General features: G+C 32.1%; 1 protein-coding gene across 3 annotated transcripts in view; it reads left to right on the top strand.

Moving 5' to 3' along the window:
• LOC145261273 (uncharacterized) overlaps positions 1 to 18,369 on the top strand; it is a 100,441-nt gene that overhangs the window by 68,842 nt on the left and 13,230 nt on the right. For all 3 annotated transcript variants that reach the window (XM_080119745.1, XM_080119746.1, XM_080119747.1), the window contains 7 exons: positions 1,103 to 1,313; positions 5,437 to 5,600; positions 8,904 to 9,108; positions 12,046 to 12,122; positions 14,801 to 14,965; positions 15,919 to 16,110; positions 17,610 to 17,780. In XM_080119745.1, the coding sequence (XP_079975871.1) occupies positions 1,103 to 1,313; positions 5,437 to 5,600; positions 8,904 to 9,108; positions 12,046 to 12,122; positions 14,801 to 14,965; positions 15,919 to 16,110; positions 17,610 to 17,780 (1,185 nt within the window). The remainder of the gene's footprint in view (positions 1 to 1,102; positions 1,314 to 5,436; positions 5,601 to 8,903; positions 9,109 to 12,045; positions 12,123 to 14,800; positions 14,966 to 15,918; positions 16,111 to 17,609; positions 17,781 to 18,369) is intronic.

Below are 18,369 nucleotides of genomic sequence, written 5' to 3'. Positions count from 1 at the left end.
TACCTAGCTCTATTTACATATAGAGCACTGTTGAAGTAAATACTGGAAAAAAAAAAATATATATATCTACTCATGTTATCAAAGAATAAATCTATAACAAAGCAAACATGTCACAATAAGAAAAGCTCAAAACGACAATATTAAGAGGAGCAAACAAATATATAAAATAAAAGATGAGGAATAAAACTTATCTCATCAGAATAAGAAGGAAAATTAAAGGGAAAGATTAAGGAAAAAAAACTATTTAGGCCATGACATCATCGTAAGAGGAAAAGGGGCCATAATTATACAAAATTCTGGCCCCTTTTCCTCTTCTGATGAGAAGCATTTAGTTTCGAAATGCCATGGCCTAAATAGGTTTTTTTCCTTAATCTTTCCCTTTACTTGTCCTTCTTGTTCTGATGATATAAGTTTTATATAACTTTTATTCCTCATCTTTCATTTAATGTATATATATATATATATATACACACACACACACACACACACACACACACACTCAACTAGCTACAACCATTATCAATTTCCCCCACTCTCTGTGCCTAAAAATCTAAACGCAGATTCCACTGCCCACCTGTGGAAAACTGTTCTGTTAACCTGCTTCAAGTCTAATGAAAACAAGTTTTTGTTGAGCAGTCCCCTTAAATAATCAAATTCTACCCAACTTACACCATTAATGATTACTACACTACGGCCTTGCATTCATATACCCTTATAATCAAGTGACCTTGTAAAAATAAAAGGTGTCTTGTTGAACTTAAGAATCAGTATAGAATTTTTAATATAACCACGGAGGTCTTGCTCTCCTTCTGTCAGCCATAACTGGGTAGAAGTTTGAAGTAATTCATAATTAAATACATAGGTATAATTTTAAATAATCAATTAAACAATACCAGAATAATTAAATTTTTAACTTTTCAAAATCTTATTAAAAAAAAAAAATGGATAATTTGGTATAAAAGAGCCAAAACAAAAATGGAAGTCAAAACTTTTGAACTTAAAATAATAGCATTTTTGTTCATGTTATTGCATTATGATTTTAACAATTTTTGTTTATTTACTGTTTGCTTATCTTTTGTTATCTTTTCATTTTTCTTTTAAGAAACCAGTGTCTGTTAAAGCTGTCTCCAAGGAAAATGACGCAGGTGCTAAAAAGAAAAGCTATTACAAAAAGAAGAAATCTGAGAAATACAAAGCGGAGAAAGAAAATCCATCTTTGTGTAGCAACACAAACAGCAATACATCTCATAGTCGATCTTCCACCCCAAAACCGAGGAAATTTGTAACAGATTCAGATTCTCAATCCAGTTCAGGTGATTAAACATTTATATGTTCGTCTATTATTAAAGAAATTAACAAAAACAGGAAACGTGGTTGGTTTAGTCACATTGAAAGAATCGATGAGAGTACTTAGGTTAGTAGATGTAGAACAGTTGAAGTAGCAAGGTCAGTTGGCAAAGAAGGCCAAGGAAAATATTAGAAAGAGATGGATGCTTAATATGCATCTTAAAGACTGGCTTAGATCTAAAGACATCTTATGAAGATTAAATCTGAATAGTATAGGAGACATTTGTAAAACAGGAGACTCAATTAGTTTGGTCACAGTAAAAAAAAAAAAAAAAAAGGGATAGAGCAGTTGAGGTAGCAGATTTAATTCTCATGGGAAGGTGAAAGGAAGCATGGGAAGAAGTGATAAGAATCTACGTGAAAGATGAATAAAGACCTGGCCAGAGATAGGTTAGTTTGGAAGTTAATTTCTAAAAACAGTTCACACACCAGCATATGTAAAATGGATGTTAATAAACAAAATATAAAATTTATGATTTTAGTAACTCTAGCAGAAATTTAATCTCATAAGAGGGATTTCTTGGCCTTTTTTTTTTTTTTTTTATTATTATTTATTTATTTATTTTACACAGGCATCACCACATTATCAAGGCCAAGAGGCCACTCACGGATAAGGGTTAAAGAGTGTACAGTAGAAATTGGACAATATAGTAATCATTAGTAATGGAAATTCAGTAAATTTGTTAACTTATATGGAACGGCTCCTCAAGAACCTATTTACGTTAGACTTGAAGACAACCATATTTCTGCCCAAGACTGGTACTACACTTCAATTTTTTGTTCCCAGTTAGTGGGGGAGAAATCCGTCATCACCGAGACAATTTTTAATTTTTGTTCTTTTCTTCGCATTAAAAAACGACCTTGGTGTCTAACTCTGCCCTTGTGGACAGGCAAAGTAAATAGGAACACTAGCAGAAATTTTCCTTTCTTTTTTCTCCTCTCTCTCAAGCACATTTTAAAAACATGATTCTCGTTCCTAATATTTCATTGTGTTCCAAAAATAACTTTAAGTGCCACAAATCTTAAAATTGAAATGATCATTTTTATTGTCTAACTAGCAGGTCGCCTGATTGTAAAATATGCATAAATATTATATTTAATTTATGCAGATTTCATATTTAATAGAGCCAATTCTCTATCAGTTGTTACATAATATATAGTAACGATTTCGAAAAGTAAAAAAAAAAAAATTTTTTTTAAATGACTTCAGTGTCATTGGCTAGAATTGAAACCAAAATGTACAACTCTCTAGCCTCATTCCTTAGCTCCTGAGCCATGCCCATACACATAAATAGTGAAAAAATAATGTTTAACCTTTTGAATGTAGATTTGTGCATGCAAACAAGTTTAGTTGACTATTTCTGCCAAGGTCAATTAGTTTGTTTTCAATTTTAAACCCTTAGAAACAGGCACGAGGGGAAAACAAATGAACACATATCTAAGGAAATGGCAGAAACATTAGAGGATGACCTCTAATCTGCAGTGGAATGGGGACAAAAATGGATGGTCAAATTCAATGCTGCCAAGACTAAGCTTGTTTCCTTCAATAACTACAAGAAACCTTCTCTACCACCAATAGACAATGGTCAAGAACACATTACCTGAAAGTACTTCCTTTAAACTCCTCGGCCTAACGTTTACAGGGAACATGAACTGGAATAGATACATTGAGTGCATTGCCAAGGCTGCTGCAAAGAAGGTGAGCTCTCTCTACCGTGCTAGAAAATTACTTACGCCTGAAAGTATCCTGTACCTCTATAAAGCCACTATTTGCCCATGTATGGAGTATTGTTGTCACATTTGGGCTGATGCATCTGCTGCTTGTCTCTCACTCCTGGACAGGGTTCAAAAGAGAGTCGCCAACCTGATAGGCCCTGAACTGTCATCTAGGCTTCAGCCCTCTGTCCCATCGCTGAAATGTTGCATCCCTCTGTCTGTTCTACAAATACTTGAATGGTGAATCCTCTGACGAACTACAAGCACTTGTACCTCTTCGACGTAAATACCCCCAACAAACCCGACAAGCAACTAAGTCCCACCCCTTTACAGTAGAGATCCCTAGGTGTAAGAAAACCTTTTACTCCAATAGTTTCTTCTCCAGAACTGCAAGTCTTTGGAACTCCCTTCTGGGATTCTGCTTTTCCAACTGTACTGATATGCAGAAGTTCAAGTGTAATGTGAACAAACATCTTGCTACTCATCTCCCTTCATAATGCCCTCGCAACTTATGTCCTCGATAATACCCCCCCTACTTCAAAGTGGCACTGTGCCTTGTTTGGGGTGAAAATTGATTTAAAAAAAACAAAACAATTTTGCTGGTTAAAAACAAGACTGAAAGTGTGCTACAGGGTCAAATAATCCTATCAAATTTCAACTCTTTAGACCAAATAATCAGAGAAATTTGATAGACTTTTTGCACACACACACCAACAGGGTCAATTTTATATATAAGTATATATAGATATAAATTTTTCCATGTGTGAGAACATGTTCATCTTCAATTCTACATAATTATGCAGAATATAGAAACTATGCATAAATAGAATTCATCCTAATTGTAAAATGAAACCAATCATCTAATAAGAGACCATAAAAAAGAAAAGTAATTAACACTCGTTTTTCAAAGTAATATGCAAATCAGTTTCAGTCACATATCCATAACTGACAATATTAAAAAGTTTGTTTTAATAATTTTTAAATAGAAAAAGTAGGCTTTTAAAATCAATGTCAGAGTGAGAAAAAAATACTCAACTTAATAGATATATAGATCGTGCTTGATTTCCTTATGTATTTGTTCTATTTTGAAACTAATAAAAAAACATTTAAAACAAAAAATTAATCATGGTGTTTTATACTACAAGTGACTACATGATACAGTTGAGAAGCTCGATTAAGTCTATTGCTTAGTCATTGCTTTTTAGATTTTTTAAGGAAATTAACTTATGCATCAAGTGACCGTTTCAACCATAACTGCGAATAAGATGTCCTGTAAGACAAATGAAACTGCAAATTTTGTTGTAAAAATTGATAAGTATTAAACACAATAAACACGGAATTAAGATCTCTGGTAAAAAATATTTTCATTTAACTTTCAATGCAAAATCTCTGAAAATCAAACATTTGTTAATAGGCATCATGTAGTCATGCTTCTCAGCTGCACCATGACATGATCTGTAGTCTAGAACAGCAAGCATTGAATAAATGAAGTATTATGACAATTATTGAAATGTGTTGCCAACAATAACCACCACCTCAAAAATACTCTTTTGTTTTCAGTGTTGTTAAACTTTAACTAAACAAACGTAGATAAGCTTTGAACAAAAAAAAACAAAAAAAACTCCCAAATACAATACATTTTTACACATGACGCATTGACATTAACTTGAAATAATAATCATCCTTTCCCTATTTTTGATCTAATATGCAAATTAGCATCTGTTACAATGAAATGCTAGTGATTGTTTTAAAGTATCTCTAAAGAGAGCTGATTGGGAGATTCTTCTCAAGTTTTTCTTCCTATTCGATGCCTATATCCCTGCTACTTACCACATGGTTTAACGTCTTTCTTTCCCAGTTGTTGAGGTTGGATGCTTTTTGTCATGTGACCAAAAAGATTTGAAACAAGTTTCTTAGAAGCAAAGTCTTAAAGCTGGATGGATGTCCTTTCTAACCTGAACAATTTTATTTGTGATCAATACGAAGTGGGTCATCAACCACAGCCAACAGCCCTGACTCTAATGAGTCGGTCCGTTTTTATGGCGTCCAACACTCAGCAAGCCCAAACTTTATAAACAGCATCTGTTATGCATTTCATGTCGATGCATGTGACCAGGACACATCCATGCTCTCGGAGTTGGCTGCTATTTGGTCCAAGACTGCTTATTGAGTGTTCACAGCTAACTTCCATATCTAAAAGTTGTTCCCCCTTCTGCCACCTGGGGAGCCGATGAATGGAAAATGGCCACTTCACACCATAAAATAGTCAAATAAAAATGTATTAAAAAAAAAAACATCCAAAAAATCTAGACCAAAAATATCTTTTATTTGTTTTAAATTGTTTTCATTTTTTTTTTTTTTTTTTTTTTGCAGCCACTTCTATTGAAAGTCATGAGATTAATGAATCTTGGGCTAAACCCCTGACGGGCATGTGGCAAGATTGCCCTTCCGATTTTGATCTGGAGATCAGGTATAACAGAATAATGGCAAGGCAGGAACCTCACTGTGCAGTGTGTTCTCTCTTCAAACCACAGGAGGTAAGTTACATCTGATTCATTTAACACTTTTATAATCATATTTCAATAACATAAATTGTTTTAAAGGAAATAACATTAAAAAATTTGTCAAAAACAATTTTTTTTCTTTTGTTTTGTCTACTCATTTGTGGCGTATTTGCCTTAAAAAGAATTTAATAGAGCATATTAGCTTTCTAAGTTTGTCTAAATACCAATGCTGATTGAAGCATCATTTTTGTATATGTTACTGACTAAAGATGGCTAATTTGCTCAGAATTGGTATTTATGCAAATTTTAATAGCTTATGATTAAAATTAGATGTTAATTTTAAAAAATGTTGTTGGTTGTTTCGATTAATATGCAAGTAAAATATGGCAGTTGAATAAATGAAAAACTATTTGATAGACTTGCGTATCATACAAAAGTTTGAAGTTGAAATCAATGGTTCTGATGTTGTTCTGACCTTCTATAATGTATATGTGCGCATGTATAATTTATCATTAACCAAAGCCAAAAGATGTATTTAATTTATTTTTTTTATGTAGTATGACTTCCATGTGTTTCATGGAATAGCAGAAGACCACAAAACAACTTTTCAGAGAAAAATGTGTTCCTCAAAACACTGCCAGAAAGTTTTGTTTTTTTATGAGATAAAAGGAGATGGAAATGTGTAAAGTCTGCAAAAACATAAATTTAAAAAAGACACAATGTTGTAAGTTTATAAGGATCTCCCTCACCCCAATATAATTAAAAACATGTGGAAAAACATCTCATGCCACCATTTGTATTTCTAAAAGCTTATATAATTTTATATATATATATATATATATATATATATATATCTATTTCCCCCAAACCTCTGGCGTTCATGGAGGAGAGGCTAAAACTTGCTGCTATGGGTTCAAATGATCTGAAATAACAGTAAGGGCAGACTCATATCCAAATATTTCTCATATGTTATATCTTCCTTCTTTTGGAAATAGGGTACGATTATGAATATCCTCAGTATCAAATAATCATGGCGCACTGAAATTTACTTTATGTATAAAAACCAAAGAGGGGGGAAATAACATGAGAAATATTTGGAATCGAGTCTCCCCTTGCTGTTATTTCAGATTATTTGAAACCATAGCAGCAAGTTTTAGTCTCCTCTCCATCAAGGCCAGAGGTTTTAAGAAAATATCAGATATTTTGTAATTCATATGCAAAACTAGAAAACAAATGACTATGATTGAAACATGTTATGGCTGTAAAATAAAGTGCTAAAATAGGATCTGGATGATAGATGATCCCCTTAATGTGCAACCTTAAGGGCAAATGTCACATATCCTACTGATCAATAGTCGCTGATATTTGGAACTGATAAAATTGCCAAAAAAGGTGTTATGTCTATATATCTATTATTGGCCTAGCAAGACCACAGAGACAACCCAACAAAAAAAAAAAAACAGCCTAAGCAAAATTCATCCCAAAGCAGTAAAACTAAAGCTGGCTTGTCAGGACACTATAAAATATAAATGTAGGCAAATTTGGGCAGATTTTATTGGTTTGAAAATATAGGGCTTTTTTTTTTTAGCAATTATCATAAGATTTTAGTCATAGAATAGTATTATAATCTTCAAAAAGCCTGCAAATTTTCATGTAATTTCGTCTCCTAGAACCAGATATATGAGCATTTCAATATTCAGTTTGCCTAAGAGTGTATATATATATATATATATATATATATATATATATATTACCTTTCATTTTGGTATTGACGAAACATTGCATCCCTCTGCCTGTTCTACAAGTATTTTAATGGTGAATGCTCTGACGAACTGCAGACACTTGTGCCCCCACGACGTAGACACCCTCGATAAACCCAACAGGCAGCTAAATCCCACTCCCACACAGTAGAGATCCCTAGATGTAAAAGATCTTTCTACTCCAGTAGTTTCTTCCCCAGAACCGCTAGACTCTGGAATTCCATTCCAAGTTCCTGCTTCCCCAACTGTACTGACATGCAGAAGTTCAAGTGCAACGTGAACCGACATCTTGCTGCCCAAATCCCAACATAGTGCCCCAGTAGTTGCTGCCCCTGATAATAGCCCCCTACACCAAAGTGGCAATGCGCCTTGTTTGGGGTGAAAATGTAATAAAAAAAAAAAAATAAAAATAAAAAAAAATCTCAGCGACTATTGATCAGAATTTAACTTTGTTGGAAAGGTAATGACCTAAATTACGTAGTGGGCTACGTGACATTTGTCTTTAAGGTCGCACATTAAGGGGATCATCTGTCATCCAGAGCCTATTTTTGGCACTTTTTTTTTTTTTTTTTTTTTTTTTACAGCCATAAAATATTTCAATAGTCATTTGTTTTTCTAGTTTTGCATATGAAGTTTTAATCTCCCCTTCATCAAGGCTAGATATTTTGGGGAAATATATATATATATATTGATAGCCAAATTGATTATTTAAATGTTCATATCTTTGTTTCTATGGGACGAAACTACATGAAAATTTGCAGGCTTTTTGGAGATTATAATACTATTCTATGACTAAAATTTTATGACAATTGCTAAAAAAGAACTTATATTTTCAAACCAATAAAATCTGCCCAAATTTGCCTACATTTGTATATATAGTGTCCTGCAAGCCAGCTTCAGTTTTACTGCTTCGGTTGTCTCCTCTGGGGCCTTGCTAGTCCACTAATATATATATATATATATATGAGAGAGAGGAATAAAAAAAAACTATATGTAATGTGAACAATGCTCAATTAATGAAATATGTTATACGTTGGTTTTTCATTTGATGATGAGGGGGTACATGTTTCAGGTGGGGCTAAGGTTTATAAATTGTTGCACTCTAAAAAATTTTAGTCATGAAAACTCAATAATTCAAAATTGTATAATTTCTCAAACAGCAACAATAACACGAAAATAACCTAAAAATCAGAGCAACCAATTCCAGATGGCAGGTCATACACACTCACACACATAAGCACAAACATCTTAATATCTTTTCAGGTATTAAGTGTTGTTTGATCATCAAAATAACTCAAACAGGAACGTTATGCCATAAAAAACAAATGAAAACAACTATAATAAAAGTCTGAATTGTGTAAACATTTCATCACAGAAATATTTGCATCAAATTTTGACTTTTTTTTTTTTCAAATTTTGACATTTTTATTTTGTTTTTATAACAAATGTTGATTTTTTTTTTTTTTTTGCAAATTTTGAATTTTTTTTTTTTTTTTTTTTTTTTTTTGCCGGGTTCATTTTACATTCTTTTAATAACGTTTGTAAACTAAAATACAATTATGTCTTTTGTTTATAGGTTACTGAAGACGATAATTCAAAAGAAAATCCCAAGAAAACTGGAAAGAAGCGGAAAAAGATCCCAGACGAAAGTCTGCCTGTGATACCTGAAATCTGTTTTGCTATAAGTTCTGAAAATCCAAACCCAAATGAATCCCCGTTTGAAGAAGATGAGCAAAGTCGTTTGTTAGAATGCCAACTGTGTAGAGTTTGTGTTCATGCGAGTAAGTAATAAGGCCACATTTTGTTGTGTATTTGTGACGATAAGGTTTATTTGTAGAAAATGTAGTCAGGATTGATTTCAATAAACAAATGTGTTTTGATGAAAAGATTTGATCATTTTCACAATCTAAAAATAAACAAAATTCAAATTGATTTTACTGATGTCTTTATTTAGTAATGATGGGGTGATTTCAATATTTTCCCCGATTCCGATACAATTACTGATTCCTTACTAAATTACTTATTCCGATTTATAAATCTCTAAATATTTAACTATAAACTTATTTTTTCCTATTACCGTAAAAACACATGTTAAGTGTGCGCGAAAGTACACTTGTGATCTAGAGATTTTAGCTTAACTGCCAGTTTAAAATCAATATTTATTTTATTATCATTACTTTTTAAATTTCCTTTGAAGATGATAATGCTGGGTATGGGGCAGCCAAACCACCTGCCAACATTGCCCTGCTTTTTATTGAAACCAGCCGAGAGTTCTTTTTAGTATCCTCGTTGTTCCCTTAAGTGCAATTGTCCGGATCTCTTTTGCACTTGGTTCACCAGGAATATTAGTTAGGTAGGACTTCAGTTCTTCTTCATAAGTCCTGTGGCACCTATAATAACTGGTATGATTGATATCTCTCTAAGATTCCAGTTTCTTTTCATATCATACATGAGACCTTGATATTTGGTCTGTTTCTCTCTTTCCGCTCTGCTCAGACCTTCATCATTAGGGACACTCACTTCAATCAAAGTTGAAGTTTTTGTTTTAGACAAAATCAAATAAAGAGATGATTAAAGGAATCATTTTTGGCATCGAAGATAGGTACAAAGTTTTCTGATTCCAATACTTGAAAAAGTTCCGATTTTTATGATTAATCATCTCAGCACTAGTATTTAGTCTATTGGATTCAAAAAATGTTAATATGTGCATTATTTATTTTTAATAAATATAAATGACTAGTGGACTTGTGGATTTCATATTCCCATGAAACTTCTTTTGAAAGAAGCCAGTTAAATCTGCCTTGGATGAGTCCCGCCTTGGTACAGTTCGGTAATAAATACAAGTAACAACAAAAATCACTTGGATTTTTTGCAAATCTGTTTAAAGGATGTGGTCGTAGGAGTATGGGAGTCAAACGGCATCATTTGCCTCATTGGCAACTTATGAAAGTTGTTGTGAAGTCAGAAAGTAACCAAATCCGTCCTGACAGTTTTTAAATACAAGTGTGATTGCTGAAACAATTTTTATTGGCTGATGTTGAGAATTCATGAATATATGTATATATGTATGTCTGCACAATGTGTGCCAAGGAATGCTAGAGTTTGGCAGGGCTTAAAAGCCACCTTCGTGTGGCACATCACTGAATGTTTTCGTGTTTCTGTACACCTTTTTTCTTTTTTTTTTTTTTTTCTTTTTTTGTGCTATATCCAGTAATTGCAATGTTTGAAAACGAATTTGCTGCCATTATGTATGAATGTATAATTAGTTATGATTCCAAAACCAAACGATATAGTTTAATCACACTCATAAGTTTTTATTTAATTATTGGAATTCTTTGAGATGAATCATTTGTATATTTTATTTATTTGCAGACTGTTATCCTCATCTTTATAGTTGTTGTTTCATGATATTTCGGCCAACTATTCCGCTGGCCTTTGTCAGATGGTTAACCACGATTTGGCCAACTAATCTTCTGGCTGGTTTTGGGTAGGATTGAAACCATTATCTTTAGACAATGCTCACCTGAAACTGTATAGATTCAACATCTCCATCCACTGCGCTATGGACTCCGAAGAGCGATCAAGGTTGGATTTTTTAGTCTTAGACATGGTTGTGGTGCAGTTGCAGTGGATGGAAACATTGAATCTCTCACAGTTTCAGGTGAGCATTGTCTGAAGATAGCAGTTTCAATCCTATGCAATGCCGGTCAGAGGATTGGTTGGCCAAAACGTGGTGAGACAACAACAACTATGGAAGGCGGTAATTGCTGAGGATACAGTTAAGAGACTCAGCATTCCTATCCCGTCACGGTTAACCACCTGACGAAGGCCAGAGAAATAGTTGGCCGAAACGTTGTGAAACAACAACTATAAAGATGAGGATAACAGTCTGCAAATAAATAAAATGTTTTTTTTTTTTTTAGTTTTTTTTTATCTGGTATGACTTTTACATGTAAGCAGACTAATCTTTTGTATAAACAATATCGCCTGAAGAGGTGTCTATATATTAATACTTATGTAAAACAAAGAGTATATCTTGCTCTACTTCGGTAATGAGCACTCTTGTATTAACCTCGTACAAATTTCATTGATTATTTTTCCTCTGGAAAATATTAACCTGGAATTATATATATATATATATATATATATATATATATATATATATATATATATACACATACACACTGGACGAATACCTGTCCCAGGATGGGTAAAACTAATATATGTTATCATTCCAAAGCCAAAAGATTTATTTAATTCACAATCATAAGTTTTTATTTATATATTTACATTTTTCTTCTTTTTTGTGTAGTACATCTTACACACATTTCATTGAATAGCAGAAGATGACTAAACAACTTTTTAGAGACAAATGTATGTTCCTCAAAAAACTGTTGGGAAAGTTTTTTTTTATGGAATAAAAAATAATTTGGAGAAAAGATAAAAGGAAAGAAAGATGTGTAAGGTCTGCAAAACAAATTTTCAAACATCATGAATTAAAAAAAAATGTAGCTGTAAGTGTTTATAAGGACACCACCACAATATAATTGAATTCAAAACATGCATGGAAAAATGTATGTTTTTTTTTCATCAAGCCATTTAGTTTGCAATGTTTGTGTAGCATGATGTATTTGACAGTTTTCATCAAATCATCTGCAAAATGTATTTTCTGATTTTCCATTTCATATTCCAACTTTTTTTTTTGTTTTATTTCACAGGTTGTTATGGAGTAGATGAGGCAGTTCAAGCTTCCAGGTGGAAATGTTTACGTTGTGAAGTGGAGGAAACTTCTGCAGTAAGTAACAAGAATAAAAATTAAATGGGTCTGGGGGAATTAGATGTTAACATTTTTAATCAGCTTATACTATTCATCCACCATGTTTGTTTTTATGGTCTTTTTAAAATGTATTCTAATAAATTTTAATATTGAAAAATATAACACATCACTCAATAAATTCTGGTGTCACTCATTAAAATTCAAATGATTATCATAAAGTACTAATCTTGAAATTCCATGTGTTAAAATTTATCACAATCAGATTATTAGTTTCAATTTACGTAAATATTTGAACGAAACTACTGATACGCAAAAAAAATACTGTTCATGCAAAGCAATAGTTCCGTATTATTTTGACTCGCGTTCATCAAAAACGATTAAAAGCATTAAATTGTTAGAAGCGTTGGAATTAATGAAAACAATTGTTGATAAAGCTGCATTTTTCTTATTCTGAGTAGACATTTTTTACTAATGTCATCTTTTGCAATAAAAATATGCTTTGCTTCAATGTACCTCTACAAGGCCACTATTCGACCATGTATGAAGTATTGCTGTTACAGTTGGGCTGGTGCATTTGCTACTAGTCTCTCACTCCTGAACAGGTTTCAAAAGAGAGGTGCTGACCTAATTGGTCCTGAACTGCCAGCTGGCCTTCAGCCTCAGTCCCATTGACGAAATGTTGCATTCTTCTGCCTGTTTTACAAGTATTTTAACGGTAGATGTTAATACGAACTACAAACCTTTGTACCCCCCTTGACGTAAATACCCCCAACGAACCCGACATTCAGCAGCAAAATCCCACCCCTACACAGTAGAAAACCCCAAATGCCAGAAAGCCTTCTATTCTAATAGTTTCTTCCCCAGAACTGCTAGACTTTGGAATTTGCTTTTGGGTACCTGTTTCCCAGACTGTACTGACATGCAGAAGTTCAAGTGTTATGTGAACAGACATCTTGCTGCTAAACTCCCTAAGTAGTGCCCCTGCAATTATGTCCCAGATAGTAAACTCCTACATCAAAGTGGCACTATGCCTTGTTTGGGGTGAAAATGCAATAAAATATTTTTTTTTAAATGTACAAAATTTTGTTATTGAGTGAAGCTCAGATCTGAGTCAGGTTTTATCTTGTAAAGCTGAGGACTTATTTGTTGATAAAATTGGAATGTGTTTTTAATGTTCCGTTTGTATTGGCTATGGAGAAAACTGACATTTTTTTTTTTTTTGTTTAACCAATTTTGCTTCTGTCTGAAAATATCTCAAAATATGTACATAATAGTAGTATGAAAGTATACTTATGGCATGTAAGCTACACATTTCATTCTCAAGAGAAATCGTTAGGTGAAATAAGTCCTTCATTATTGTAGCGAAAATTGAAATATTGAATTTCAAGTGAAACCAATGATATCTACTGTGACAAAATACTTCCTTTTCGATGTCTCAGACAAAGCCCGAATGAAGAGGGAGGAGAATCTCGCGAAACCAATATCAGACGTTCATTCTTTAGATTTGACCATCACCCGATCCAGGCTGATTGTCCTTGGAATCTATAGCCGATAAGGTTTATAGCGATTAATTCATTTTGTTATTATTATTCTTTAATTCTGGTGATTAAAATTATCTTCCTTCGGATTTAAGTACGTCTCCATTCAGGTCCAGCAGGGTGAAGTTTAAATTCGAATCCAACAGCGAAAATTTAGTATATACATAAATATATAATCTCCCCTTTTTTTGGATATATGAAACACGTACAACTTCGAAAGAGATATTGCAACAGTTCCAAATTCAAATAATAAAGAAAATGATAATACAGAAAAAGTCCGAATATAACTGTTTGTGCATCTTGCGCGGATTTATATTTTTTTTTTATCGCCGCACTTGAAATAAATACGTTGACGAAAATTATCGATATTCTTAGGAACAAAATGGGTGTGACGCGTATTCAAGTTTTACTAACCGTAACTGGTGGAGTCACTTGTCATCCTCTTATATATTTCCTTTTTTTTTTTTTTTTTTTTTTTTTTTTTTTTATATCCAATGGTTTACAACCTGAAGTTTGGAGTGCGGCCAGCCGTCAATATACACTATTATCTCCCTCCCCCAAATTCTGCAACTAATTTTATTTTATCGTCGATTCTCGACCATGGCTAAGAAGTGAAACCTGATCTGATTGGCCGGATCTCGACCAATTATGTTACTGTTTACTATCCTCGTCAACGTCATCATCATCACTATTAATACAGTGTTCACTGATATTATATTGGTTTGCGACACTACTGAAATGTTATGTCACAGTAATGAAAATATCCAAAAATTATGAAAAAAAATTACCTTGGAAATTAATTATTAATTAAAACAGTTTTTGAAGACAATTAGCAAAAATGGAGTTTTGCTCAATTGGCCAAAGATTTTCAGTTTTCAAAAAATATTTATCTCCCTTTTGTTACAATTAGAACTCTCCGGTTTCTTTTTTTTTTTCAGCAAAACTCAATTTTTGAAAACTATTTTATTAATAATTAATTTTCTACCTTAGTTTTTCATAATTTTTTAATATGTTCATTACTGCGACACGACGGTTAAGTCGCTACAGTAACAAAGAAGAACTGAAATATGACATCAAGGAAGGTAATTCAATATATGTTTAAACAAATGCTAACAGCAGCTGAATATTTAAAATATAAACGCAACTTTTTTTTTACAGGAATGTACATTATGTTTCTTGCGTGGTGGTGCCCTGAAAACAACTACTGATGGCAAATGGTGCCATATCGTATGTGCGTTGTCCTTACCCGATGTCTCCTTTCAAAACATCAGTACTCGAGGACCAATTGATATCACGAAGATCTCAGCACAAAGAGCCAGACTTGTAAGAACCTTTTTTTTTTTTTTAAGTTGATTCTTATTTTTCTCCAACATCCACTCTAACATTCTGCCCATTTTTCCTCAACCTCTCTGCAAATAATGGATTATTATTTTCTTCCAACCAACCATAATAATAATAATACACATTGAATATGTTTCAGGAGTTTATAACAACAATCAGGTAAATTCGGTTATAAATTTCTCTTTGTTTGTTCCACTTTTCTCACTTGGGTTGTACTATAGGTATGCATCATTATATTTATCTTTTTGTCTTCAGGTATGTTATTATTATTTAATTTCTGAATATAGTTGACTTAATTTCTTTTGAAGGTTACATTTGTCAGTAGTTTCTACTTGTGCTTCTCAACTGTGCCATGAAGTTGTCTGTAGTATAGACTACCATGCCCTGTCCTCACAGATATTATCTTAATGAGGAGTAAAGAGATAAGTTTAATTTCATTAAATGTTAGCTCTATTATTAACCAGCTGCTGTAGCGCTGTTATGACATGTAGGTGTACAAAACTTGAAAGATATTTAACTGCGTATAAATTCATGAAAAGATTTTTAGCACCAGGACGGAAAAGAGCTAACGGAGCGACAGGAAGTAACAAAACAAAGAACCAATTATGACAAATCGAGAAGATTGTAGAAAAGTGAAACAAATTGGATTAGAAGAGATAGCGATCCAAAAATCAGTTTCATGGCAGTATTTAAAATCCAATAAGTTGCATTTTATACAATTTTTGTGTTCTTCTTTATTTTGTTATTTCACGAATGATCACATAGGGAAGGCTATACTGATCGTAGATATTTTTCTTTTTTTTTTTGTGTATGTGTATGCATAGAATGTTCTAGTTAAATGCTATATTTTGAATCTATTCTTTCAATTAATCCAAAAGAAATAAAATTTCTAAAATGTGTGACTAATTTTTATAATTACTCTTTTTTTTTTATAGAAATGTAATTTTTGTTCGCCTAAAATCAAACAAAATGGAAAATCTGGAAGTTGTGCTCAGTGTTCATCTGGTCGTTGTACGCTCTCCTTTCACATTACCTGCGCTCATGCTGCGGGTGTTGTTTTTGAAACGAGTGATTGGCCATTCCCAATTTACATTACTTGTCAAAAACATGTCAGCAACAAAGAAAAGGTAAGATTCTTTGAATTTTTCTTGATTTCTTTTTTTTTTTTTTTTTTTTTTTTTTAAGTGTCCATGCCTGATGGTGCCCGGGATTTTTATTTTCATCCTTGCTTCATTCACTCATGCTAAGGCTTTTTTTTTTTTTTTTTTTTTTTGTATTTATTAATTTCTTGTAAGAAAATAGTAAAAATTTTAAAAAGATAATTCAATCGAATGTTTTTTAAAAATAAAAATGAGATCAATTCAACATTTTATAAAATGTTGAATTTTAAATCCTTTTATACTTTAGATTTTTTTTCTTCACTCTTAAATTTATCTCTATAATAATAATGATAATATAATAATAATGATAATATAATAATATAACAATAATTATAATAATAATATAAAATAATAACAATATAATAACAACAATGATAATGATGATAATAATAATAGTAATAATAATATGCTAATGAAATTTTGTGTTCATATGTTATCACCTTCCTCCTCTTTTTTTTTAAAAAATGAAATTGCTCAATTGGCAAAAATAAATTACAAAAAAGTATTTTAAAAGAATTTCCTCTGATATCAGTATTTTGTTGAACATAAAACTAAAATACGTTTTCTTGATCGTTTTGATTTTGGTATAATAATATCATGGGGTTTACATTCATATCAGGTGTCCATAGAATGGGAAAATTCCACAAACTACTATGAGGCTTTTGTAGATAGACGCCCCCCCCACCTCTTCCATAATCAGATATGTTCTAAAAATACTTTAGCCGAAGTACTTAAATATGTTTCACTTTGAATAAATTTAAATCCATGTGGGGTCTGTGTTTGCATAGAAATGTAAATGTTTTTAAACATGGCATTAACATGATAAAAACGTGAAATAATAAGGTACACGTCACGAGATAAAAAAGGGGGGGTGCTGATTATGTGATGAATGCAGAAGAAAATTGTCTGGAGTGCGAGAAGTGGAGAAGAGAGTGAATATTAATTTACCTCTTCATTTCGCTGCTATTTTTTTTTTTTTTTTTTTGTAAGAAAACTATTTAAAAGTTTGTTTTTGTACTTTGTTCTTGCATGATATATTGAAATAAGGTCATTAATAGTAAATAAGGTGTAAGTTACCCAGTTGCAAGAAATGCACAAATCATAACGTAATCTTATTAATAATGCCAATATTTAACAAGACTGTAATTTTGGTAGATTTAACGCTTGACTCCTCAAACTTATGAAATTTTAAACAAATCAAATAGTTTCTTCCTTCAAACTGTTAGACTTTGGAATTCCCTCTCGGGTCCTTGCTTCCCTGACTGTACTGGCATGCAGAAATTCAAGTGTAATGTAAACAGACATCTTGCCGCTCAAGATGTAGCCCCTTACATCCAAATAACACTGTGCCTTGTTTGGGATAAAAAAGCAGCAAGATAAAAAAAAAAATTTAATATTTCAAATTTATTTAATATCGCATTTGGAATAATCCTAATTTGTTTTCATTTTTATGATTTTCTTTTTAGGGAAACCATCGAAACTTGCCTGCTCTGAAATTCTCTGAGAAAGTAATTGCTAAACATAAAAATGGCAGGTATTACAAGGCAGACGTTTCTAATATACGAAATCAAACTTTCTATGCTGTTGACTTTGATGATGGTACATTCTGTGATAATCTCTTTCCAGAGGATATCCAGGTGAGTTAATCTTTTAATTTAAAAAATCTCATTACTTAACCCTATCTTGCCCTAATACCAAGTGACAAGGTCGCTCCATCTCCAAAAAGAAACCTACTTAATCCTACTTCTCACCTTAGCTCCGAATGACTAGCACTGTCCCAACAAAAACCCTCATAAAACCACACATAATTGTCTAAAATAAAAAGCGGACTCTTTCCACCTTCCGCCAAAGAAAAGCATTTGTGTACATAATAAACTGATAATTTATGGAATCAGTTTGTTAAAACATAAAATATAGATGAGATGCTCAAATGCTAAGATATTTTCTTTTTAATGGCTTCATGACATTCACTAGCAAATTTTATATATTTTTACATTTCATTGCTTTTTCTTCAGTATTATTTCTTTCGGTACGGAATTTAATCAATGAAAACAAAATGTTGACTCAATATTTTCAGGAAACTAAGGGTTTTATTTTTTCAACTTGAAATGATTATATTTCAGAATATTATGGATGAATTCTGATAATTTAAAAATTAAGTTTTCAATCAATTTATATTTTATAAGAATTCTGTTTTTTTTTTTTTGTTTTTTTTTTAACATCTGA

This window comes from Euprymna scolopes, chromosome 37 (assembly GCF_053919585.1).
Source record: "Euprymna scolopes isolate OS-2025 chromosome 37, ASM5391958v1, whole genome shotgun sequence".
NCBI lineage: Eukaryota > Metazoa > Mollusca > Cephalopoda > Sepiida > Sepiolidae > Euprymna > Euprymna scolopes.
The sequence above is the reverse complement of the archived record's forward strand: the minus strand, read 5'-3'. Positions and strand labels throughout refer to the sequence as shown.